We start from the raw sequence: 25151 nt of genomic DNA, 5'->3' as shown, positions 1-25151 counted from the left end.
TAGTGCGTAGCAACATTTACACAATCTTAATGAAAAAAGCAGGAGACAGCCATCGGTAGAAGCTTCCTCTCCTTAATTTGCACTTGTCTCATGTGGCAAAAATCTTGGTGATTGCTAACGGAAACATTTGACTCCGACAGACATTTCGCCTGGTAAACCGCAATTTTATTTCACAAATATAATTTAAATCAAATGGAATAGTTTCACTTTGATGGACTTTAGGCAGTGTGTTGCTTCCATGTAATATCTGTCAAATGTGCTCAGCAACTGGGCCACAAGGGTGAAAATGGCTGTTAAATCAGATCAACAGTGACCTCAAAGAACAATAGTAGAACGTTTCATTTTTGTCTTTGCTCCAATGAAGGTGACTTCTGAGCCTTACTTGTTAAGCTTTGCCATATAGATTTTGATGTGGCCGAAGTCTGGGCGCTCTGCCGGGTCTTCTGCCCAGCAGCCCTCCATCAGAATGGTCAGTTCTTCAGAGTGACACCGGTTGTCCGTTGTTGGGCGAAAGTATGGCTTCTGACCGTTTCTCACCTTCTGAACAATCTCTGCATGAGGAGAAAAAAAACATTTATAATGACATTATGACAGAAGTTGAGATGGTTTTGACTTCATTGTTTGGAGTTTTTGGTTACAGCAAAAAAAGACGTAAATACACAAAGTCATCACAAGCTACATATGTTGTTCATAACAGACTTAAATGATATATTCATACATTGAAAAAAAACATAAAATCGTGAAAATTTGAGCCGAGCCAAGGTCACGTCATTTCAGATATGATCACGGAAGAAACTCCTCATAGCTTCTAGCTGGAATAGAACCATTGAGGGAGCCATCATTTTTCTCCTACTGACGTCTCTTCCTGGTTCATATCAGCGTTTCTTTTACCCATGATTCATATTCCCTTTCTATAGTGTTTTTCCAGGGGGTGGAGAGGCTCCACCTGCCATTGACATCTGGCCTGCACATGTGTGTTTTGTAGACGTCTGTGATCTGCAACTGTGACCTCACCCTGGCCCACTTTCAAATGTCACCCAAACACCAAATAAATGCACTTCCTGTTATATAAGCTTCTGCCCTTTCCTCCTCAGATAAAGTCTGATTAGCATCTGGTGACACTGAAGCATGGGAGTAGTCGATCAAGGAGTTTGTTGTTGGAGCCCCGTCGGCCTCCAGGGACCACCGATGCTTCAATCTACAATTCAGTGTCTCAAGGGCCACTCATCGGATTTGGTGAGATGGTTGCAAAAGTAGCTGATAACTGATGAAAGGCGTATTGTGCACTGATAACAAGAGAGCCTATCATCTGATAGCACTGTGCCATGTTTACCTTTTGGGCTCAGATCCATGCCCTCCACATAAAAGGGCCCATTCCTCAGCGCTATTTCCTGCAGAATGATGCCAAAGCTGTACACGTCCCCCTTCTGTGTCCCCTGAGGCGGATGCCGATCGTATATCAGCAGCTCAGGAGGGGTCCAGAGCTTCTCTAGGTGACGACAAGCTTTAGCTTAAATTCCTTGGAATTGCCGTAAAACCAACTTACTTGCATAAAGAGCGTGCGACTCGTCGTTCTCGCAGGACGAGCGAAAGCTGGTCAAGCCATAATCTGTGATTTTCAAAACAAATCGACTGTCCACCACACAGTTAGATGACTTCAGATTTCCATGGCAGCTGAAGTAGCTGTTGTGCAGATAGTTCATTCCCTGGCAGAGAGAAGCATCCAGTTACAACGGAGCAAGTCATACATGCATCCACAAATATGGAAATAATACGCTGCAGGGCTTAAAAAGTGCTTGAAAGATGGCAGTGTCACTGGAGAGTCTTGAGTTCTCAGAAGGGGTATTGGCTGTATCAATACAGAGTGGAAATGATGCGTCACACCAGCGGCTAAGCTTCACCTCTCGGTGTGACGGCCCCTTCCTGATCTCCATCATGTCAGATCTCCAGACAGAAAGACTCTTGGAAAATCTAATCCATAATTCACTTTTCTCCAACTCTTTAATCCTGCCTCTGACTTGACGCTCTATGATGGAAACAAGTTGGATGTGCTGTTCCAGAAAGTGAATGCGTGGTGCCCTACGATCCTCAATCTGTGTGAAACCATGGCAACCCTGACGTTCCCTGAGTCTCAAGTGCTCACGAGGCATTTCATTCAAAACTCTTCCACATTTTAAAATCATGACAGAGTTCAATGGATCCGCGCACGTACCTTCACAATGTCGTTGATGAGGGAGTAGCGGAACATCCAGTCCAGATTGATGCTCTCGTTCTCTAAAATATCCTGGAGCCAGAATAAACAGGGAAAATGATTGCTTCTTAATGTTGCCCAGTCCTTCGAAATACTGCGATGCACGTGGCATCCGCACAACAGCCAGCTTTCTCAAAACATTGCCAAAGACTAAGGGTCAAATTTGATGTCACACACACACACATATACACCACTATACTGGTGCAACTCGCTCTCATGACTTGTATTGTTGCCGTCATGTCATGCTCTGCTTCTTTTGTTGGAGGATTCATTTGAATTCAACTTCACTGGCCAGTCGCAAAAGCTTAAGCGACTGTAGATGCGCCTGTGTTTGACTTGGGTTGCAAGCATAATGAGTATGGAGAAGGCCACCTCTATATGTAAAGTACCCTGAGATGAATGAAGTAAAAACAATACAAACAAATACAAACACAAAAGAAGCAACATGGAACTCGACAGCACTAGTTTGGCCTTTAATCATGGTACATGTCATCCAGATGGACAGAGGGATAGAAGGAAGAACTGGGGTGAACAAAGTTTGTGATCAAGTTGCAGCGACCACTGCCCTGAGCTGGCGGATGTTTATGTTTTAGGGTCGACTCGGCCGCGTTTCTTTGAAACCACTCTCTTGTTCCTCGTCGTGTGGGGTAACAAACATTGTTTTCCTGATGAAAGCAAGCGTCGAAGAGCAGTTCTCAGAAAGAAAGTGTTACCTGCAGACTGCCTCTCGGGCAGTACTCTGTGATGATGCAGATGTTCGGCGCGTCGATGCAAGCCCCGATGAACCGGGTCAAATGGTTGAACTGGATGTCCCGCATCTGAAAATGAGCACACAAAGACACCCCAGAAGTGTGAACGGGACTATTTTCAAACATCATATTCTGGCGACAAAACTGTGAGCCGTGTTCTATTTGCAGTGCGCCAGTCACCGCAGTGTCGTTTTCTTCATGTTGAGACACATTCCTGCACTCGGCACCCGGTCGAAACATGTGCGGGCGCATAAATTGCCAGTGGAGGTTATGAATGAGCCAGTGTGTGTGCCAGTGTAGGAAAAGGGAAAGTGTGAGGTGTTGAGAGATTCTACGAACAGGAATACAAGAGTGGAACAAGTGGAAAATGATATAAAATCAAACACACTGGTTTTACAAGATGAGGACTTTCCAACATTTGAGGTGATTTTCCGCCTTTTACAATAGTGAGAGGTGAGGTACAAAGATGCTTTCTTACACGCGTATCACAGCCGGCACAAGGAGAGAAGGAGGTTTTACAATTGCTGGTACGTTTTATGTGAATGTTTCACTTCCACTGACTTGACTGACAGCTGTCACTGCTGTTTCACAGCTTGGACCAAGTTAGCCTACCCTTTGGCCTATTTCATTTCCCCTGCTACACATCCAGGAGGGTGGGGGTGGCAACCACAAGGGGGAGGCGAGCGCTGGAGTACAAGTGGTTAAGTTTCCACCGGCAAATGTGTCTCTTTCTCCATCTGGTTGGCTTTTACACAGCCTGAGGTTTGACCATGGACCCGTCTGCCCGGGGCTGCAGACTGGTGCGAGGCTTCTCCCTAATTTCCCTGCTGACTGACCAGGTTAGGAGCTCACACAGCTTCGAGACACAATCCTCAATGAGATGACGTGTTCATCAACAAATAAATGTCACGTGCGTTTGTTTAGTTCTGCCTGTCTGGAGCTGAGGCAGATCCCCTGCGTGATGCTCCATACATTTCAAACATTTTTCCCTCTTTTGTGACCCTCTTTTGGTGTCCAGCACCAGTATATACGATGATGTACAGGTTCGCCAGTGCAACACATACCTTCCATCCCCCGACCGCATTTATGTTACACAGTACTTTTCCACCAGTCCCTCTTGCTATTTTCTTCTAAACTTGTCTCAAACGGACGATCGCAACAACGATGAAGGAGCAGATTCAAACACATCAAACATTCAGGGCAAAAAAAAAGGGAAAAAAGAAAGTGAAGAAAGAAATGGGTAAATAATAGTCAGTGTGTTGGATTATATAATACTTATATAATAAGTTTTTTCTTGGGTATCATTGTTTTTATAATATAATATAATATAATATAATATAAATACATGTAACAATAGATATGGTTGAACACAATGGGATTGTCAAAGTGTAGTATCATAATTCTGATCTTTGACTTGAGTTCACTCTTCCTTTGAATTGCTTGGCCACAGTAAACTGACTCAAATCAGCCAAACATAATGAGGTATAACCATAAAAAACAAGATGATTTTAATTGTGACTGTTTTTTTAATGACCATAGAATTTAATGATGCAAATGTATAACTTAAATTTGTAGCGGCTCCTCACTATGTTGTAGCCAGGGGACGAGTGTTTTGACACTCGTGCCAGCGTCAGTAGCACTAGAGGTTTCTTGGCACCGCTACAAGTGCAATGGTGCCTTTATTCCAGAGGAATAAAGTCTATTTCTAATGTGAAATGACACTGCTTTTACAGGCAAAACAGACGCCCACATCATGCACACACTCACCAGTGTCTTCATTGCTTTTATCCTCATCCTTTCACATGGGTTCCTTTCAGTCAACAAAACAACAACTGAATGTGTTTACTCATCTCATGTCAATCAATGATGATGGGGATGGAGGTCAGGCAGAATGATGTTCTGTTCCCAAAAGATGTTGGTAGTGCTCACAATTGTAATATAAAATGTTGTTTCTGTACTCATTTACAAAACAGAGACAGTGACTCTCACCTTCTCTTTGCCAAAACCTGAGCACTACATGGAAGATTCAGCAAGCACCATTTTCTTTTAGCCGGGATAGATCACATTAATGCTTTTCAAAACCTGTTTCAATATTCCAGGGGTCAGAGGTCACCTGGTCAACATTATTATTATGATAATTACTAAATAATAAGAATTAAAAATTCCATGTAATAACCATCTTATTATGTTTGTTTTTTCTTTTTTGTTACACACTCTATTTTGTACACACTTGTAAAAAGTCAATGAGACAAGTATTCGAGAGGAATATCATTTATCATCCATTGTTTATCCTGATTTCAGAAGTCTGGACTGAAAGTATTGTCACCCTTCGGGTCACACAGTGCCCTTGAAGGTCGGATGACCCCTGGTCCATTCAACGTCACATTTAACTACTGTGATAAAGATGTGATGAAGCCTACAAATTCTGGGATTAAGTAAGATGATGATCACTCTTATGAAGCACTAAAACACAGTAAAATAATTCTATTTTGGCCACACGTTGAGTTACCACTTTATCTCAGTCTTTCCTCATGCACAATAAAGTCACTTCCGGTTGATATGTTTTACTGATACTGTGGATAAATGAGTGCCAATAGCTTGTCCTGATGGAGGTGTGTTTACAACCAAAGTCCCAGCGCGAGCTCTCTCAGAGAGTTTCCACAGACAGGCCGGTTCCTCAGTAGTTTGTTGGAGTTTAACGTCGAAGAGCCAAATGTTCTATAGTAGTCGGAACATTTGCCACAGACAACCCAGCTGTCAGTCTTAAGTCTCAGCCACAAGCATGATCAACATTCGCAGAGGTATGTTTTCAGCCCTGGTTTTCACAAACCTCAGAACTTTTCACTGAATAGAGAGAGGTTTTGGCGCTGGCCTAGAACCATTGAAGGGATTGTGGCACTGTGCTTGGCTAATCTTGGGTCAACTGCACTTGACACTAGTTGTCCTCAAGGTCATTGAAGCATTGAGGTAGAACTGATAACTTATATCAATATATGGGAAGTGGATTGGGAGTTCAGTTCAGGTGAGCACACCACAGTTTAAAGCATTACCCAGATGTGCATTACTAGTAGGTGGTTTATCATGCCTGCTTTCCAAATGAGGAGCACGGGTTTATTCTTCTTACTCATAAACAGTGCTTGAAACCATTGAAATATCCTGCTTAGAAATACAAATGGACCTTTCAACATTCACTGTAGCAGAGAGTTGTAAGCCAATGTTGTCAACAAATGTCTATTTTCTATCATTAGGATCCTATCAATTGATATATATATATATATATATATATATATATATATATATAGAGAGAGAGAGAGAGAGATATATATATATATATATATATATATATATATATATAGAGAGAGAGAGAGAGAGAGAGAGAGAGGGAGAGAGAGAGAGAGAGAGGGAGAGAGATAAAGATATATATAACACGACTGTGCTCATTTTAAGGGTGTCGATCATTTAAAAACATTTCAATTATAATTGAGGAAAACATCCCACTTGAATAAAAAAAAAATCTGATACATCAAGGACTTGACACATGTTGGACACTAAAATCTATCCATCATAAAATCTATTCCTCATAAATGACCCAGCATGAGGATGATGTAAAAAAGGATTATGGCATGCAAATGAGTTAAAAAATACTTTCTACTGTGTACTATCCGCACTGTAATGGAGCTAGTAGAGCTACAATTGGCACGTGCACAGAGGAGTTAGAGGATTATACTCCACTTGTGCACACAAATGTTTCAGGATCCCTAATAAGGGGAGCCGCCTGGTCGGCTCATGCAGTGGAGGGCAAATAAATTGTCAAGGATGAGGTAAGAGTTTTACAGAGAGCTGTCCATGAAGGAAGTGGGTTTTTCTTTTTTGTGGAAAAGATTAACTTGTTTCCGTCATCAGACATATGGTGTGGATTTTAGAGATCAATGAGTCTATATGTTGCTGGATTACTAAGTCTGCGCTAGAATAAAAAACACGTTTCCTGAGATGCACCTAAACAGTGTAGGATTTGTCGCTGGAGGCAAAAAGATTGACATTTTAAAAGTGTAGAGGTGGGTTATGTTTTTATGCAAAAAAAAGAAAATTAGAAATTGAGTTGAGTTCATTGCGGAGTGTAGAGTAGAGTTTTGTCAGTCCAGCTTTGAAGGCCACTTGACATAAGCAGCACAGCCACAGCAGTGAAGTGAAAAACAACTCAATTCTCTCGATTCACATATTGACTTTTGCATTGACCGATCAACATCGTGGCTAATTGTTCGTACCGTTGACAGTGTTAGTGAGAGAAACCTTGGCATATACTGATGTGTGCAAGTCATGTACATCCATTACTTTGGTTTCACTGATTCCTCTTGCCTACAATAGCTTTTGTGTAGTTAGAGCTGAAGTCATAAAAAAAAAAAAAAATCGTTCATGTATGTTGCGAAGTTGCCCTGCACTGGTGCAACTTTATAGCCATAGATAACTACTGTCTAAACAAATTCCATTTTTAAAAGAAGGTAAAAAGACGTGTTTTATACTCACGTGTTTGAGTTCGAGGAGCATCTGTCTGGTGAGCTCAATCCTTTTCTTGTTGACATGTTTAATTGCAACCAAGTTCCCCTGAAACATAGGAGACAGTCACATTTATTCTTTACTATTATACTCATCAAGTCATTGAGTGATTCAAAGATCGTTCTACAGCATTTCCTGTCAGAAGATGCGTCTTCTTTTAGCCAGTTTGTCTATTTCTAACACTCTTTGTCCCCTATCTTTCCTCACAATAAGTCTAAAGCAGGAGTCCGGTCTCCCTTTGCGAACTTCATCCCCTTCCAATGAGCATTTATGTATTGTCTGTTCGATAATGCTCATTTCTATTCTTGTCCATCCTAGTCACTCCCAATGAAGAGCATCTTTAGCTCATACACTCTGTCTTAGAGTCAGAGCTGCTGTCTCTATGTGGTGGCAGGCTTGAGTATTGTCCTCTAGCGACTCCCTTTCACTATAGCTCCTCTTCTTCTGTCACGTAGCACCCCCAACAGTCATCTCAAACCTTCCAACCTGCCAGCATTCTCCTGCTCAACTCTTTTATTCTCTGTCCAAAACTCCTTTACTCCGTCATCTTCACCTGTATACGCTCTTGGTTGTACACATCTTCACTCTCACCGCAGATCACTATATGCAAACATTATGCAACATCAGCAAACATTATGGTCCAAGGACACGCCTCCCTGATGTTGTCTGTCAGTCTATCCATAATGAAATCGAGCAAAAAGGGACCAATCCCTGATGCATTTTGAATCCCTCTCTCACTCCAACAACATACCTCCCCACTGTCTCACTGTCCTCATGCATGTCCAGCACAACCCTCACATACTTCTCAGATGCTCCTGACTTCCTCATACGACACTACACTTGTCAACTATGTCACCAGCTTGCTGTAGATTAAAAACGTAGCGCAACACCTTCAGATCCTCAGAGCACATTTTTGGATCTGTGGTGTCCCTCTTTGTGGAACCATACTCTTGCTCATTGAATCACTTTTTTCCCACAACTCCATAGTGAGACACGTCAATGTTATCCCTCTACAGTTGCTACGGCTCTGAGAATACTCATTGTTCGTGTTTGACTTGTCATCCTCTCACCCGATATATTCATATCATATTGAAAAGTCAGGTCAGAAAGTTCACTGCTGACTCTTCTAAAGAAGTCTTCACCTCATCTGGAACGTCGTCTTGGGCAACTGCCTTCCTGCTCTTCATTCTATTCAGAACTACCCTCACTTGCACATTGCTAGTTTCCTCAACTACCAGATCCATCATCTCCTTTATCTGACTTCCGAACATAAACTGAAACTAATATACAGTAACATTTCTGCTGAATCATCATCAGAATATCAGGGCATCACCGGTGTCAAGTTGCTGCCCAAATGCATTGCATTCTAGACTCTGGTGCTCTTTCTTTGCTGCCAACAGAGCAGGCACAGTGTGGTGTGTGAAGTGATGCGTTTGACTCTTTACTTGTCCAGATGCAGAATCACTGTCACAGCAAGGAACAGGATCAAGTGGAAACCTTGTACTTCATTCAAAACCATGTGACATGGAAGTTTAACATACTGGATTCATTCATTCATGTATTCATTGCGATTGTTCATCACAGCATTTCCCACCACAAATCTGGAAAATGGAAGTGAGTTAAAGATGTGGATGATCAGGTCATCTATAACTGCATGACTTCTATAGAGTGTAGGAGGGATACGAGCAGCCAACGCGTCATGAAGCATCTGCAGCTGCTGGAGCACTAACCCTCTGTTTAATGACGTTCATGAATACGTACATGCACACATGTCCTGACTACATTTCTACACAGCTACATACATGATCCTTATTTTCCGTTATCATCTTCTCGCTTCTCACTGCCGCCTTTATTTTGCTTCTCCTTCCCATAAATGAATGCCTCACTAATTTCCCCCAGATACTTTTTACTCATCTGCTTCAAATCATCTATTGCAGTTCATCTTTTCATCAAATGCAGATGAGCACACAAGCACATCTATTAGAGGCTGAATTATAGATTTCTCTTTGACACACACACTAAGAATGATAGCTTTTTATTTCCCTGGGAATCCTGTTTGTCTGTAGTGTTCCATGAATTCCGTGTTGTGTGGCTTTTGTGTGCAGGTTATTTGTGCCTGGCATCAGCGTTCACCATACAAAGATCTGAGTATGCAGCAGCTGCAGTTTGTCACATATCCTCCTCCATTCAGAGCAGATCAATTAAACGCAGCAACAAGTGTGTGTCCAACTCCAGACTGCTCGGCAAGCGAGCAGAAACAAAACTGACGCATTGTGGCGCTCACATTCGACTACATGAACTCGCCTACACGCCAGCGTTCTCTCTGCTCTGCAGCTCTGTGTGCACATGTGTGGGTGGGAAAGGAGTGTGCGGGAGTTGAAAATGTCAGAACTCACTAAAGCTTACCTTAAAATAGCCCGTTTTTGCAAATAACTGATATTTTCCATGGGCTGTTATCAAGGAGCCGTAGCTGGAGCCTCGCTGAGGAAGTAAAGAAGATAAAAAAAAAACAGTGAGATGAAATGTCATTGTTGATATGCTCACATCGCAACGTTCAAATTAACAGGAATGTTTTTTTCCACCCCGACGCCGACTGACGTCCTTGAGCTGTAGTCTTTAGTGGGCGCGCTGAGCGCAGTGGCTTCACTAACCGTCTGCATAGAATGCAAATATTGGAAACACACGCTGGAAAGTGTACATTGGTCTGGAAAATGTATTTTCGCACAGAATCTCTGGAATGGGAGCCGTAATGAAAAAGGTGCGTGCTCCTCCTGATGGTTAGCATGTGTGGGAGACGCATTTCTTAGAGCACTTGAAACTTGAAGAACGTGAGCTGATGTTACATACGAAGAAACCAACGTCTGGCTGACGCTTATTTGAACAATCACTTTATATGCCGCCACAAACCCAGCCACCTTCCATAAACCGCCAGGAAAGCATTCAGGAATGTGTAAACTAATAAAGGCTTGACTCAGCAGGCGGAGACGCAGCGTTGAATAATTGCAAAGAACAGAAAAGAATATCTTCTTCAATCCACATTTGAAATCATTTATCACACGGCAAAAGCCAGTTTCTGCTGTTAGGTTGAAGAGAAAGCCCCTTGGAAGCAAACAAAGCTTCCATCTAATTAACAATGTGCTGGAGGAGCAGAGGGGACGGTGTCTTGGGAAATCATGAGGAGATCTGGACTTACTGGTGAGGAGCAAGTCTGCGAGAGCCAGGCTCATTGACTGCCTCTTGTAATAAGAGGTTTTCCTGCCCAAACATCTCATGCCTTTCAAACACACATTTCTGAAGTCTTGTGTGACACCGAATGACATCGCCAATAGCTAAAACTAAGAGTGAGGACAAATGCACTGGTAGAAGTGGAAGTCTGAATTAAGTGAGCATAAGTGACCACCATAGATAAACCCCTGATTATTCTAACTCTTACAAGATTATCCTATAAGACAATCCTGGGGTGTGTGAAAAGTCAACTTGTCTCGATAATCGGCTCTGTAAACAGTTGAGACAATCTTGACATTTATTGAATTGGTGGTAAAAATTGGAATAAAAATGCTAGTTTTGAATGATGAGAAGTTAAATCATAAAAAAACAAACAAAAAAAAAACTCAAATGCCCCCGAAAAAAGCCGGAAAAAACATAACGTGCGCGGATCGATCAGCTGTTATTGTGTGTAACGCAGCCTCTGTATGCAGACGTGTCCCGTTAGCTACATTTACTGACTGTTTTTTCATCATATTGAGGTGTAAAACCTTTCCTGTCTCCGCACTGGACCGTGGTAGAGTTTGTCACAGCCAAACTGCACAGAAGCGCACATTCAGAGCTGGACACGCACCGGGCACCTCTTCACTTCTGGAGAGACGTCACTCACTCGGCAACCCCTCCCACATGCAGCGGCCACACACATAGAGGAACAGCGCACCTGCAGCAGACACTCTACATTCACTCCTACAAAAGCCTGTTTTAAGGCTTGGAACGCATTATTTCTTTTTCCATTCCTTGTAATGGGAAAAATCGATTCAGATTTCGACCAACTCACTTCTTGAGCGGCCTTCTGGAACGGATTTTGGTCGAGGTTCCACTGTATTTATATATATATATATATATATATATATATATATATATATATATATATATATATATATATATATATATATATATATATATATATATATATATATATATATATATATATATATATATATATATATAACAAAACATTAAAGAACAATAACAAAACAGTAGATTTCAAATCAGTAGTTTCAGTTATAGTGGATGAGAGAGCTATGAAGATCAGAAACGTCAGCAGCCAGACTTTCACTTCATAGGACAAGAACTTTTGAGCTGACTTACCTGTGAGAGGGTGAGGCGACTTCCCACTAGCTTGTTATATTTATTGGGGCTCTCAAATTGTAGGTCCTCCCAACGAATCCTCCATAACATTCCAGCCAGCTCCTTCTCCAGCTTCAGTTTCCTGCACAGGCCAAAAGAGATTTTAGTTGATATTATTAGACATAAAATATATTAAGATACTTGTTCCTTTGTGTCCATGTCATTACATATTGAAACCAAAACCCACGATTATCGTCATTTATTTAGCTTTGTGCTTGCTAGTTAGCAACGGTAGTAAAGTATGAATAAACAGTTTAAACAATTGTAATAAATGATCCCAAGTGAAGTTAAATATTAATGAAGTTCCTGCAGCTAAGTATTGTGTGTGAATTATACAGTTTTATAATAATAAATAAGACTTCCAGTTTCTGTCCTTCGCAGTCAACGACTAAATGCATCTCTGAAGGAAGTGAATGCTCCTCTGTTGCTATTTCTACATACACTGTTTTCACTGTTGTTCTACTCGGTTTGCTCTTGCTGAGCATCCCAGTGATGGTCAGTGTGAATGTGAGGCTTGCGATCCGTCATTCATTCATGCATTTGACCGTTATTAAGTAATCTTCTTATTACAAGCACTTGTCTACATCTGCAGTAAATCTCAGAGTGATTTACCGAACTGAAAAAAGTTTCCCGACGTCCCTGAATGTTTCTTTGTTCCATAGGGAAGAGGGAGAAAAAAAAATCATTTTCAATGTCAGACACTTCAGAATGACAAACGAGCAGAGCCCAAACAGTCTACCTTCATTCCAAAAAGGTGCAAAACGCTTCCAGATGTCTGCGGAAAATGATTTCAGCGTTCACATATCATGTTTTAGATCGGCCCCGACCCATCTCAGCTCTCTGCTTCTCAGCAGCCAGAAGACTTGTGTTTACAACTGCTCCAGACCCGTGTGGAGGACAGGAAAGACCATTAAAGCAGCGGCGCCCTCCAGCACCAGCAGAGAAAAAAAAAGGTATTTTTCTATTTAAAGAGCCTCGTTTAGAAACTTCTGGCAGCCAGAGGGGCAAAGTGTGGGGCTCCACAGTGGGTCTATTGTTTCATAAGTCCCATATGTGAATACCTCTCCGAGACCAACCCTGCCATCAAAACAGCAGAGCCACTACTGAGTACCGTCACACTGCTGCTGCCCGCCACCGTCAACCAGGGACAGCCAAAGTTTTTTCTACTGAGTCAGTTCTAAAAATGCAATTTAATTGTCACCTGCTTGTATCGTATCAGCGCTCAAAATATTCAGCACCTTAATCACATTGTTTTACAACTTGGGGGATTTTTTTTTAATTAAAATATTTAAAATCAATATACATCTATCAGTAATAATAATAAGAATAATAACAATAAGTCAAAACAAGACAGTTGCAGAACCTAAAGCAAAACAAGAACACATTTGTTTCAGACATACTATCTTTTATTTAATTGCACATGACTTGAATACAACAATCATTTCAAAACAATCCATGACATTTATCCCCCAGATCAACACCACTTTCTTAGATAAAATATATGTTTTCACAGTATTTGGTCCCTATTTCAACCCTGAATCCCAAGACGTGAATTAAAAAACTCTTGCATTACATAAGCAGCATAAAATATAAAGTAGGAAAAGATAACATCTTTGGTAATCCGTATATATTTATATATATATATATTAAAATATTCTACCCGTGCGGAATTCCTGTGTCATTGGTTGAACTGTTAGTGGTGCGTTTGCTGGTCAAAGTAGTGAGCAGCTGGATCAACTTAAAGATGACACTCAAAGGTCGTGTTGATTCTCTCTGTCCATCGGCCAAGCTTTTTTGGGGTCTGTGGAAACAGGAAGGGATTTTTAGTGTTTAATATTGGACGTGTGAGAGAGTCTGCAGATGTGCTTAGGTTCCTGTGGACTACGGAGCTTGTCTACTCCGGTTGCTTGGTCTACTTCTGGTACTGGCCCATGTAATATTTGCATATTTATATTCAGCATTCAGTCACTTTACTTTACTGCCTTGTCATGTGACACTTCTAGTCTATAACTGAATAGTTTGTTTTGCATTTATGTCCCTAGCTCTCCCCATACTGTCCAAAACTGCTTCTGTCTATACTTGCATGCAGATCCTGCCTTTTGCTTCTGATCTCCGACACTTTAAGACCTATTATCTAGATGACCGCATCAGTGGTGGCTTGATTTGTCTCAGCCACCGTTGTAATTCACAATTCTGTAAACTGGAGCTACATTTATACGCGGCGTCCTCAGACTCTTCTCCACACACAGTCACTTGAACTCCGGTGCTTACACTCTGTATCAGATCAACCTTTGCTATGATGCGGTAACACCACTTCACCAATGGTAATTACAATAGCACCTACAGCATGTGCACCTACCATCAGGACTCCTACTCTATTTCTATTCTAGCTCTGTTTTTATCACGGTTTGAACTTGTTATATGAATGTGTTTGTGCCCAGTGTGTTCATTTAAACAGCATTGATGCTACTACACAGCTTTATATAGTCTTCATTCTACATTTCCATAGTGGCTTCTGCTACACGCACTCTAGTGTCGGTTGTTCTACAATGGCACCACGTCAAAATTAAATACTTTAAATTAAAGCAACGTTAACAAGCAGCCTGCACACGTAGTAATTCAATACATAAATGTTTATTTCAGGCATTAAAAAAAGAACATCACACACAATAACAACATGGGACATTAATGGAGAAATGACCAAATTGACCAAACCAAATTGAATGCTAAGTATTGAATCTAAAATCTAAAATCATGTTCCAGCTTATTTTAAATCTAGTACTAACTGAAGACTCATGTGAATGTGCTGTCGCCATGATCTACTGGAAAAAGATCTAAAGATATATAGCAGCTACTGAAATGACATGGAGGCCAGGATTCTCTCAAATGAAGAGCAGCGGAAATCTGTATTGTTTTCCTGCAGCCTTTGGTTGACCAACAGTTCCCACTTGTCTCACAACTGCTTTCAAAGTTAGCATGGTAACACCGCATGTATTTACATGGCCATGTCACCATGTTACATTGTTACGCACTGTTCAGAGTGTTACAGCGTAGTAGCCTGAAAAATACCACTGTTCACTAGATCTGTTTGATTTGCCCCAATAGATGGAAAACCTTCCTGGTCCTCCTCACGCCAAGGAACGAGTGGTGCCTTGCAAAACGCTGATGATTTTATTACCACAGTGAATAACATGTCCAAGAGTGTGAACTTATGAAGTCTTGTGGTGTGAGGTTGAAATGTCTGGAACATGAGGTTTAGATTCACAGTTTCAAGGTCTTAAGTGTGTTGCTCAAGCCAATACGTTTTCAGGCATTCAGAACAAGACGCTTTTTGCTGTTAGATTAGAAGACGTTTACGGAGATATAGAAAGATAAAACTCCATGGCGCGTACCTGCCAAGTGTCCGGGAGCATGAGCTTGTTCAGAAAGCGTGCTGTGCTTGCTGAAGCTGCAGAAAGAAGGAAAAGAGAGCCGTCACTGTCTCAGGAACGATGCTCAGCAGTCTGGTGTTGTAGTTTCTGTATACATGATCAACTCAGAGTCTGATTTTGTAGATTTACCTCAGGTGGACAGCTGCTCCTCCGTCTGTCTTCCACCATTCCTCTGATCAAAATCCATTCTGATAGGCTGCTGATTAACACTAGTGCGTGTTAATGGTTACAATAACAAACGTGACCAAAAACAGCTTTTTATTTTCTGCTGAGGGCGTCTTCCTGCGCACGACGTGAATAGACATAACTAATGAAAAATGTAAAAATAGCGACATTCATTTGCTGAGATCCGTCCGCAGATTTAGCCGTGACATTCAGCACCCACTGCAGAGGCTCAGCGCTAAGTTGGCTGCGTACCTCGTGTAATTAAAGGAGGTTTGAGCGCGCGATGAGGTTGAAAACACTTGGGGACGCGGCAATGTTCAGCTTCGACTGAGTGAGTTATAAGCAGCAGAAATGGAGGTTGTCAAATCTACGTATGTATACCAAAAGCTGGATGATGCGCTCACTGACTTAAGTTCCGTAGGTTTGTTTTCTTTCATGACGTGAGGTTCAATTTGTGATTTTGTCTTTTTGTGTTTGAATATTCCATTATTTGGTTCCAACCAGGGTAAGTCAGGGATTCAAAGCAATATCTGAAAAACAGCTCCTGTCCTTAATATTCTTCATTGAATTGAAGAACTGTTAGGGTGAAATACGGCTGGTGTTGGAGGTTGCATTCATACCATAACATAAAGCAAAAAAAGTGCTTTTGCAAAGCAAAAATCAAAGTTCATACGTTAAACTTGTGACTTGGCAATGCTTAAAAGTAGTACTGTATAATGCGCCATGGAAACAACCACCACAGGTTTGAGTTTTGTTGACCGACTCGCTGAATTATTCACTATCTCACTACTAAGACTGAATAGAGTCAATTGCACTTTTGATGTGTTGTTTTGATGTGTAGAATTATTTCATATATATATTTAACTTTGACTTATATAAGACATATTTGCAGGGAAATTTAATATTTAAGACACACGATTGCATCCTTGAAAAAACACTTCATGATTCCCCGTGTGGTGCCAAAGACAAACGAGAGTTTCACCCCGGCTTCTCAGGACAGAGCAACACCATCATGCTGTAACAGTTGTGGAAAGAGAATATGAGCAGAGGAAAGGCGAGATTACGATTGAAGGCAAATGTCAGAAGATCGCCCGTCCGTTCACGTCCACCGAAAGTCGACGGCAGGCACATACAGACCGCAAACCACGCCATCAGGGCTTGAAAACCTTGATGTCTGTTCTGAATATTGATGAGGAGATGGACCAAGCACAAATGAAGCCATGGAGACATCGAGAGAAAGTGATGAAGAACCCTGGACTGGCCTGACTGACCAGTACACCACCAGGACGCCAGAACCCCCACGTCCATATTTATTGCACATCAAGAAAGTGGTGGAAGAACCTTCTCAGCAGAAGCACACTTTAAACCCGCGGTTTGGCACTGGAACCTTGTAACTGTTTTCACAATGTGCTTTTGTTTTATTGAGCTTGCTAGTTTAAATAAACCCCAAACCAGGAGCTTATTATCATCACGACACTTCAATTATCATTAAACATACAAGTGCTCAAAAGGGTTAACTGCAAATAAAAACATAATCAGTGGTTTACACAAGTTGATGCTCCTTAGTAACTATCCAGTAATAACAGCCTTTTGAGCTCATTCGGCTGTCAAAACACTGCTTTCACATTGACGGCTGCCGAGCCGCAGTCACTGCGACTATTGTGCCAACGCACCAGTACCCATGGCAACAATCTATAACTGTCAGAACCTAAGCAATTTTTTTTTTCAATGTCTGTCTAGGATTTTCAGAAGCAGCACAGACGGGCGACGTCAGCACCACGCCGATGAACTCACCTGTAAATGAGGAAGCTGGAGATTCCAAAAATGATGAGCGCCAAGCCAGAACCCACCGCCACAATACCCAGAACGGTCAGATGACCTGGAAACAGGCGGCAGAAGAATGCTTCCTCAGTATGTTGCAGCTCATATGCCGGACAGATGTTCATATAGAAAGGCAGGAGCAGACATGGACTGTCAAGCACAGCTGCCACTTCCTGGTCTGCAGCTGCGTACACAGACGTCCACACAACTGATGGCGACTAATTGTGCCAGCAGATGTAACATCACATCCATTAGTGAGTTTAACACACTGATCTCTCACCCTCGAGTTCTACGACTGCCGAGATTGGGCCGAGATCACCGAGGTGAGGTTTATCAGGTGTGCCGGAGAATGGATGCTACCATTGGCTCATGGGAAAATGTAAATGTTTGTTTTTTAAATTCCTGAGGCAGAGGTCAGTGTTGGGTCATTGATGGCCGACAGGCCGATATAGATTTATGCTGAATGGTTTTTTTCTTTTATTTTTCACCAACTAACCATACACCAAAGTCACAATTTTTTATTTATTAATTTTTGTATTTTTTATTTTTTTAGATTAATTTCACAAACCTCCTAAATGACAATACTGAACAACACTGTGTAGGAAACATTGCAAAAAAAACAATAAAGAAATGGCAAGGTTATTATTATATAAATACATTTTATTCCCTTTTCAATGCACAATGAACAGCTCAAACTCAACAGAGGGCTTCACAAGTAGTGTGATTTTCTGGAGAAATTCCTGCTTTGTTTTGTCATTTTAACATTGTGACGTCAAATTTTAAAGAGTAATAACATTTCTCATCATGCATGAATATAAATAGCATCTTATAAAAATTTATTTTTGATTGGACGATCATGATGACGTCAGAAATGCCCATATCGGCGCTGATAAATTGGCCGTCCGATCTATCGGTGCATCCCTAGTATTCATCATTCATCATATTGTTGCGAAGTGATGAAAAGGAAGCAGTGGTGAACTTTGTATTCATTTTTCACCCAGAAAAATGCTGTCGATGGGTCCAACAGCAGCAGAGGGAGGAGGACCTAACTAACCCGGTATTGAGAAAAATGTACATGTTTTATGAGCATCTTCTTGGAGTGCTGATGTTGTAAAAGACAGTACGATGTTGAAAAACACAGTGAATGACCTTGATGTTCTGTGAGATATTTCAAACTGGCTCACGATGAAATGCTTCGATCAGAAGAAGGAGACCCAACCATGTGAATCACAGGTTGCTGTGCTCTAACCACTACACTACCACCCAAGGTCACATGACTAGGAGCTTATGTGAATATTGACAGTCCTGCTGATCCCATGACTTTGTGATAGCATAATGGTTTGCGTCTTCCCGTGGCTCTTGTGGATTCATTTTCAACTCAAATACATGCATTTTACCATGAGTCATTTCAAAATATCAAGCTAAATAACAAGGCTATTTAAGGTGTTTTTTTAGCAACCAAGCAAGAATCTGACAAAAGAGATCAATGTCTCTCACAATCTGGTTAGTTAACAGTGTCAACAGCCTGAATCCCGCCATCAATACCTGGTTGTGCACCCTTCGCTGTTGGACCACCTGCCTTTTTGAATCCAAAGTTCTCTATTGCTTCCTTTTTATTTTATGTTCATTAGTTCAGCACAACAAATTGTGCTACTAACAATGACCCAGCTCTGACCTCCGACACGTCATCGGGGAGGCTGGGAGATACCACATTTCAAGGTACAGAGGGGGTAAACCCCCCAATTGACGCCCCTAGTTGGGTGTCTCTCCTTGTGGTGATGGGTCTGGCTCAGGTAGCATCAGAAGTCACCCATGACTCTGAAATCAAAGCTTTGATGGGCGACACTATCTGCCGTCCTTTGCTGAACAATACATGTGAGTGTTGAGACGTGACCCTTACCATCGTTGCAGGAGGGGTCGTCTGTGGAGAACACACACGGCGGGTTATCAAGGGGTGGACCACCAGTGGGCCAGTGAATTCGCTCAGTCTGGGACCAGATGATCTCTTTGGTGGTTCCATTGTAGTGTGCCACCAGCTGCAATAGCAGAAAAACAGTTTTGGAGTTTTAAATTTGTTGAAATCTCCCATTCACTTGAACCTTGTTCCATAACTTTACAGAATAGGGAGGATGCAGCGGTCTGTCTTACTACTACACTCGTAATGCCCTCAAATAATGACCATAGTAAGCTTTGATCTGGTATGTCAAACGCGAGGTCTGTGTGCCCCAAACGTCTTATGAAACTTTAGTTTATGGCCTGTAGTCCATCATCATTTTATAGCACCCACACTTATGTCCCATAATGCATTCCAACAATTCGTTCTGTCAGATTAACCCTTTGGTAAATGCATGACTTTTGTTTTGGCCCCCTGTGGAGTTTCCCCCATTATCCGCTCCATTCACACCCAACAGGACTGATCATCAAAAGTAGGGAATTTACATGTTAAGTCAATGAAGAGGTGTTTCGGGTGCAGAGGGAGTGGACCTGACGCTCAAGTTGAAAAATCTGAACGTCATCATGGAGGACAAAGTGATCGTTGCTATCTCAGGTTTCCTTTTGCTTTGTGACAGGAGCCTGGGGAGAAATAAGTGAATCACTCACTCACACAATTTTATCTTATTGTTAACTTTTAATGCTACAGGCAACGTTTAGTTTCTGGGGTGACATGCTTTTGAAACGTCCTGAGAAACGACAGGACGCTTCTTCAACGTTAGAATGAAGCAATGAATGAAGCCATAGTGCAACATTGGATGCCAATATTGTTTGTCCATTTAATTTTGTCATTAATTTTTTGGTGAATGGTAGTGACTCTTTTTTGTTATCAGTCAGAAATGTTTCTTTTATTCTGTATTCTGTTTACATGTTCACGATTTTATTTGTTTTACATTTAGTTTGCATACTTGACTATGAGAAACAAAGAAAATGTTTGGGAAAACATTCTTTTTGTCTGTTAAATTGAGTGATCCTCTATCAAATACAATGTGTTTAAATTACGACAATGTACATTTTAAAGTTTCTATTACACTTTTTTACCCTACTTTATCAGATACAAGTTTTAGAATTTGGACTAGTATGTGTTGAGACTTAACTAAAGGACATCTAATCTCATCTAACTGACAACACTTACAATTTCATGAATTGATTAAAACTTTTGATACTTCAAACTTGTTCCCGCTTGTTGGTTCATGCTAAATTTTGGCGGGACAGCCTCTTGAGGGACATCTGTTATCCCGCTGTTCACCCTAAACCTTCAAGGCCAACACACCAACAGAGGGTCATCAAAACAATGCAGGATGTGGTGGGTGAGGGGCACAGTTGGAAATAGCTGCGGTATTTCTGTGTCGTGCTTGTGAGCTGATGGTCCTCACTGAGGATGGTCGAGTCAACTCTGAAATTCTAAATGGAGGCCTGCCAGCATCTGCTGTCCCATGACACACACACACACACAAACAGACACAGATTCTAGGCCCTCACTTGTTTAACATTATATATTCTCGCGGCACAATGGCATGTACACACGTGAATAAAGTGTAACAACTCAAGTGAGAAAAGACTTTAAAACAACTGCAAATTCACACTCACAAGTTCCTAGGTTGAGAGAGTGGCCAGAGAACAGTTGTGGTTATAGTCAAGATCATGGTTGTTTGTTTTGTGGTTAATTGAAGGTTTACTTCAAGTAAACTGTTTTGGATTGTTTAGGATTTTTTCATGCCAAAAACAACTGAGACATGAGATCATTGAGACAGACCTGCATTTAATTTTCCTGTCCACATTTAAGATAACAAACCGTTTCTTTACACTGCAGATAAGCCAGAAAAGCACAAGGGGAACCAGGGCAAACTGAGGTTGCTTTGAAATAGGAACGTCTAGGGCACCCTGCTGAAAGTGTTGATCTCCCAGACATTGCAAGAAATATATATATTTTAACATTATGTGCTATCCCCCCCTCCCTATTTCTTGACTGCATTAAAGAGTTTCGGACCCCTGAGCCGCAGTCGTGAGTTCATTTTGGTGTGTTTGTATTTCTTCGATGAAACTGAATAACGTAAGTTGAATTTGAAAAGGACAAGGACAAGAATCTTGTTCACAGAGCGGATATATTTATTGGACTGATAAGATAAAAGATACTGAGTGTAGACATGAGTGTTGCTAGGATACAGCGTGTTCAGTCACCGAATCAGATTTCTCTAAGAAATGTTTGATCAAAGCTTTGGGATATATATATATATATATATATATATATATATATATATATATATATATATATATATATATATATATATATATATATATATATATATATATATATATATATATTTGTTTGAAATCCGAATGGATTTTTCCCATTACCATTGATGGAAAAAGAAATGATGCGTTCCAAGCCTTAAAATAGTCTTTTGTAGGAGTGAATGTAGAGTGTCTGCTGCAGGTGCGCTGTTCCTCTATGTGTGTGGCCGCTGCATGTGGGAGGGGTTGCCGAGTGAGTGACGTCTCTCCAGAAGTGAAGAGGTGCCCGGTGCGTGTCCAGCTCTGAATGTGCGCTTCTGTGCAGTTTGGCTGTGACAAAGTCATAAACCAAGTCACGCTCTGTCCCTGACTCGCCTCATCCCTGTCCCAGCTCCAGCCCACAACAGGACATCAAACCCTGGAGGAGAGGTGTGGAGAGCGAGCACCTCCCCTGTGACACTCTACCACGGTCCAGTGTGGAGACAGTTTTACACCTCAATATAAAGAAAAAACAGCCGGTAAATGTAGCTAACGTCTGCATACAGAGGCTGCGTTATACGCAATAACAAAGCGTGTCATGGGTCCGCTGATCGGTCTGCGCACGTTACGTTTTTTCCGTTTTTTTTCGGGGGCGTTCGAGTTCTGTATTTTCGTTATATGTGTGACAAGAAAATGAAAGTGACAAACAACCTCCAGAGTCTAAAATTTCCATCACTCAGTGCACTTTCATTCAGTTGTATTCAGCATGGATGTAGACATCACATTGGCATTCTGTGAGGAGGCCAGTGCTGCAGACACAATTTATAGCTCTGACAGTCTGAATGCATGGCATTTCTCAGGGCCCACAGCCTATATCACATAAGGAAAATAGCATGAACTCACCCCATACTCTCCGGTGGTCTGATTGGTCATGGCCCACAAGTTGATGTCTATATCTCTTGCATTTTTGTGATCAGTTTTAACAAGACCAGTCACCCCTGAAAAGACAACAGGGCATATTAACCAACCATTTGCTCCAAACCTTTTTGTTTCAGTACGAGTTTCTCATTTGTATTGTGTATTGCTTGAATGACATATGGATAGAAGAAGAAGCAGTGGGCTCACCCCAAAACTGACGGTTCTGCGTCCTCATGGTGATGTTGATGCCATCGTTCTGAGCGCCGCCCTCCGCCAGTGTCTCCTCCAAGGCTCTTGCGTATAACACAAAGCCGTCATAGAAACTGCCAGCGATGTAATCCATCTGCAAAAGAAGCGTTTTTTGTTTCTTTCAACTAATTCAGCCTCGGAATCCTGACGCCACTTTGGTAATTATTGAGTGGTGACCAGAGGGAAGCAGATTGTACAGATGGTTCCGCATGGAAAACCAATAAAAGATTAAAGAAGCTGTGACATACCAATGAAGGTTCCAAGTGCACACCGAAATCCCTCTGAGCTCTAGCATGGAGTCTCCTCTGGAAGTCTTTGTATTCTGGATTGTCAGGAGGCCGATACGTTATGATGAAGACAGACTGGAGAGAGACAAAAGCGAAGAAGGTCATTACCATTGTCTGTAAATCTTGAAGCTTTAGTGTGAGCTCTAGATCAGTGACAGTGGAAACTCACGGTCACGTGAGAACGTACCATTGTTGTTGGTCATGCAGTACTCAATCATGAAATAAGCCTTGCATTTCAGCTCTCATATTTAGTTATTTTTGTTATTCTTTCTTTCTTTTTTTGTTTTCAAGAACAAGTGCTCCATGAAGAAAACTGCTGTGCTGATAATTTGGAGAGAAAAACATTCACAATATGGAAGAATAGGAGTTTGAGTTTCCAGTAGAGGTGTTAAGTACAACCATGACACATGAAACACCCAACAAAGACAAAAAAAATGGAAATATTTTCACTAGTGGTGGGACTTTAACGTGTTTATTGCGATTAATTAATTAATCGTAATTAATGCATTAAAATATTTTTATCACATTTAATCTTTTCAATTTAATTTAATTTAACAGTTTGCTCAGGGAAACCTTGTAAGTGCAGGAGTTCCTGGTCCACTGATCACACTGATGCACAAGACACGTGGCAGCTAGGATGATAACAACAACAACAAACATGGAGGAATCCCTGAACAAAAGCAAAGAAAAGCATCTGTTTGCTTTTGTTCAGGGGTGTTTTTCATTACACAGTGACCAGGGTTTCCTCTACTCTGAATGGACTTGAAATTCTTGTAAAATTGAAATTCTTATCCAAATATTTTCAAGACATTAAAAGAGCTTCAGTTTAAATAAGGTGATGTAAAAACTTGAATGTAGCCACCATCCTGATTTATAGTCAAACTGATGCAAAATAAACAATATTTTGCTGTTTAAATGTATGTATGGGTCCATCATTTGATTCAGTAATATACCAGAGTCATTCCAATTGAAAAATGTGGCTTCTTCTAGCAATTATTCTTATCCCATTAAACTGCGATTAATTGAGATAAATCAATTACAAATTCTCTAAATAATTAGATTTTTTTAATCGAATCCCACCCCTAATTTGCACACATCAAGAGCATCGCTTTACAGAAATCCATCTGTGGAGAAGTCATTACCTGGAGAAACGGATGGGATATAAAAATGGCCAATATTAATGAGAACTCTGGATTTGGAAAAATAAAATGGAAAAAAGATAACTAGTGGGAAGAAGACTGAATGAAAAAATTTTAAGGAACTGAAACCAGAGCAATGACTACGACAAAATTATTTAACAAAAAAAGCTTTTGTTGGTAATTTAACCAACCAAAACACATGGCTAACCTTAACCAGGACTCTGAACCAAACTGAACCCATTATGTTTTCGTTTTCATCTTTAAAACCATGTGGACCATCCAAAATGAAAGCGGAGTCCTCATAAGCTCAGGGTCTTTCTTTGGTCCACACAAGAACATTAATGCATGTACACACACACTCACAGTCACCTCCTAATATTTGACTCTTGAAAGTTCCTCTGCTTCTTTTCTGACCTTAATGCTAATCATCAACAGATACTGACGCGGTCCATGAACCCAGTTAGATAGGATCACGTTCCCTTTATTCTATTCCCAAACCTGCTTATTCTAAACCAAAAGGATAAAACCTCTCATAAATCAAACAGCTAAATACACCACTGTTAAGGTTTGGACACACAAGAGGCAGGACTCATTCAGACCTTACATCCAAATGTCACGATCTTCAGAGGGATTTCTGTGTCTGTCACGCAAACACGCTCCAATGCAGTGAGTTCCGGCATAACTGGAAAGACATACATTGTCTTTTTCTACATTGAAAGCAACCACAAAGAGCCATTATAGAGGGAAGTCTGGTTATGGCTCCCGCGCACAGTAATTACCCAAACAACATCATGGGAGCCAAGATCTGTTGTTGAGCCAGAGCTTGGGTCGGTTTGTTTCCAGATAAACTGAGGTCATTGTGTTTACAGCGCCGCAGTCTGGAATATCACCTGATAAATAACCATCTCGGAACAAAAGATGGTGGAATGAAAGACGTTTCAAAAGCTTCATCTGACCTCTGGGGATTACAGCAGGAAATGCATGGT

At 41.2% G+C, this 25151-nt stretch overlaps 1 protein-coding gene across 3 annotated transcripts in view; it reads right to left on the bottom strand.

Annotated features, from left to right (window-relative positions):
* The window catches only part of npr2 (natriuretic peptide receptor 2), a 45324-nt gene that overhangs the window by 9371 nt on the left and 10802 nt on the right, over positions 1 to 25151 (bottom strand). Inside the window, exons 3-15 of one of the 3 annotated variants that reach the window (XM_053853966.1) lie at positions 22988 to 23101; positions 22698 to 22833; positions 22476 to 22570; positions 19267 to 19402; positions 17340 to 17424; positions 11911 to 12031; positions 9961 to 10035; positions 7525 to 7602; positions 2965 to 3069; positions 2213 to 2284; positions 1547 to 1706; positions 1334 to 1504; positions 383 to 551 (exon numbers count right to left, since the gene is read on the bottom strand). In XM_053853966.1, coding sequence (XP_053709941.1) covers positions 383 to 551; positions 1334 to 1504; positions 1547 to 1706; positions 2213 to 2284; positions 2965 to 3069; positions 7525 to 7602; positions 9961 to 10035; positions 11911 to 12031; positions 17340 to 17424; positions 19267 to 19402; positions 22476 to 22570; positions 22698 to 22833; positions 22988 to 23101 — 1517 coding nt within the window. The remainder of the gene's footprint in view (positions 1 to 382; positions 552 to 1333; positions 1505 to 1546; positions 1707 to 2212; positions 2285 to 2964; positions 3070 to 7524; positions 7603 to 9960; positions 10036 to 11910; positions 12032 to 17339; positions 17425 to 19266; positions 19403 to 22475; positions 22571 to 22697; positions 22834 to 22987; positions 23102 to 25151) is intronic. The other 2 variants (XM_053853967.1, XM_053853969.1) reach the window with 2 other exon arrangements.

Source organism: Synchiropus splendidus, chromosome 1 (genome assembly GCF_027744825.2).
Source record: "Synchiropus splendidus isolate RoL2022-P1 chromosome 1, RoL_Sspl_1.0, whole genome shotgun sequence".
NCBI classification, from domain to species: Eukaryota; Metazoa; Chordata; class Actinopteri; order Syngnathiformes; family Callionymidae; genus Synchiropus; species Synchiropus splendidus.
Note: the sequence above shows the minus strand (reverse complement) of the source record. Positions and strands in the feature narration are given on the sequence as shown.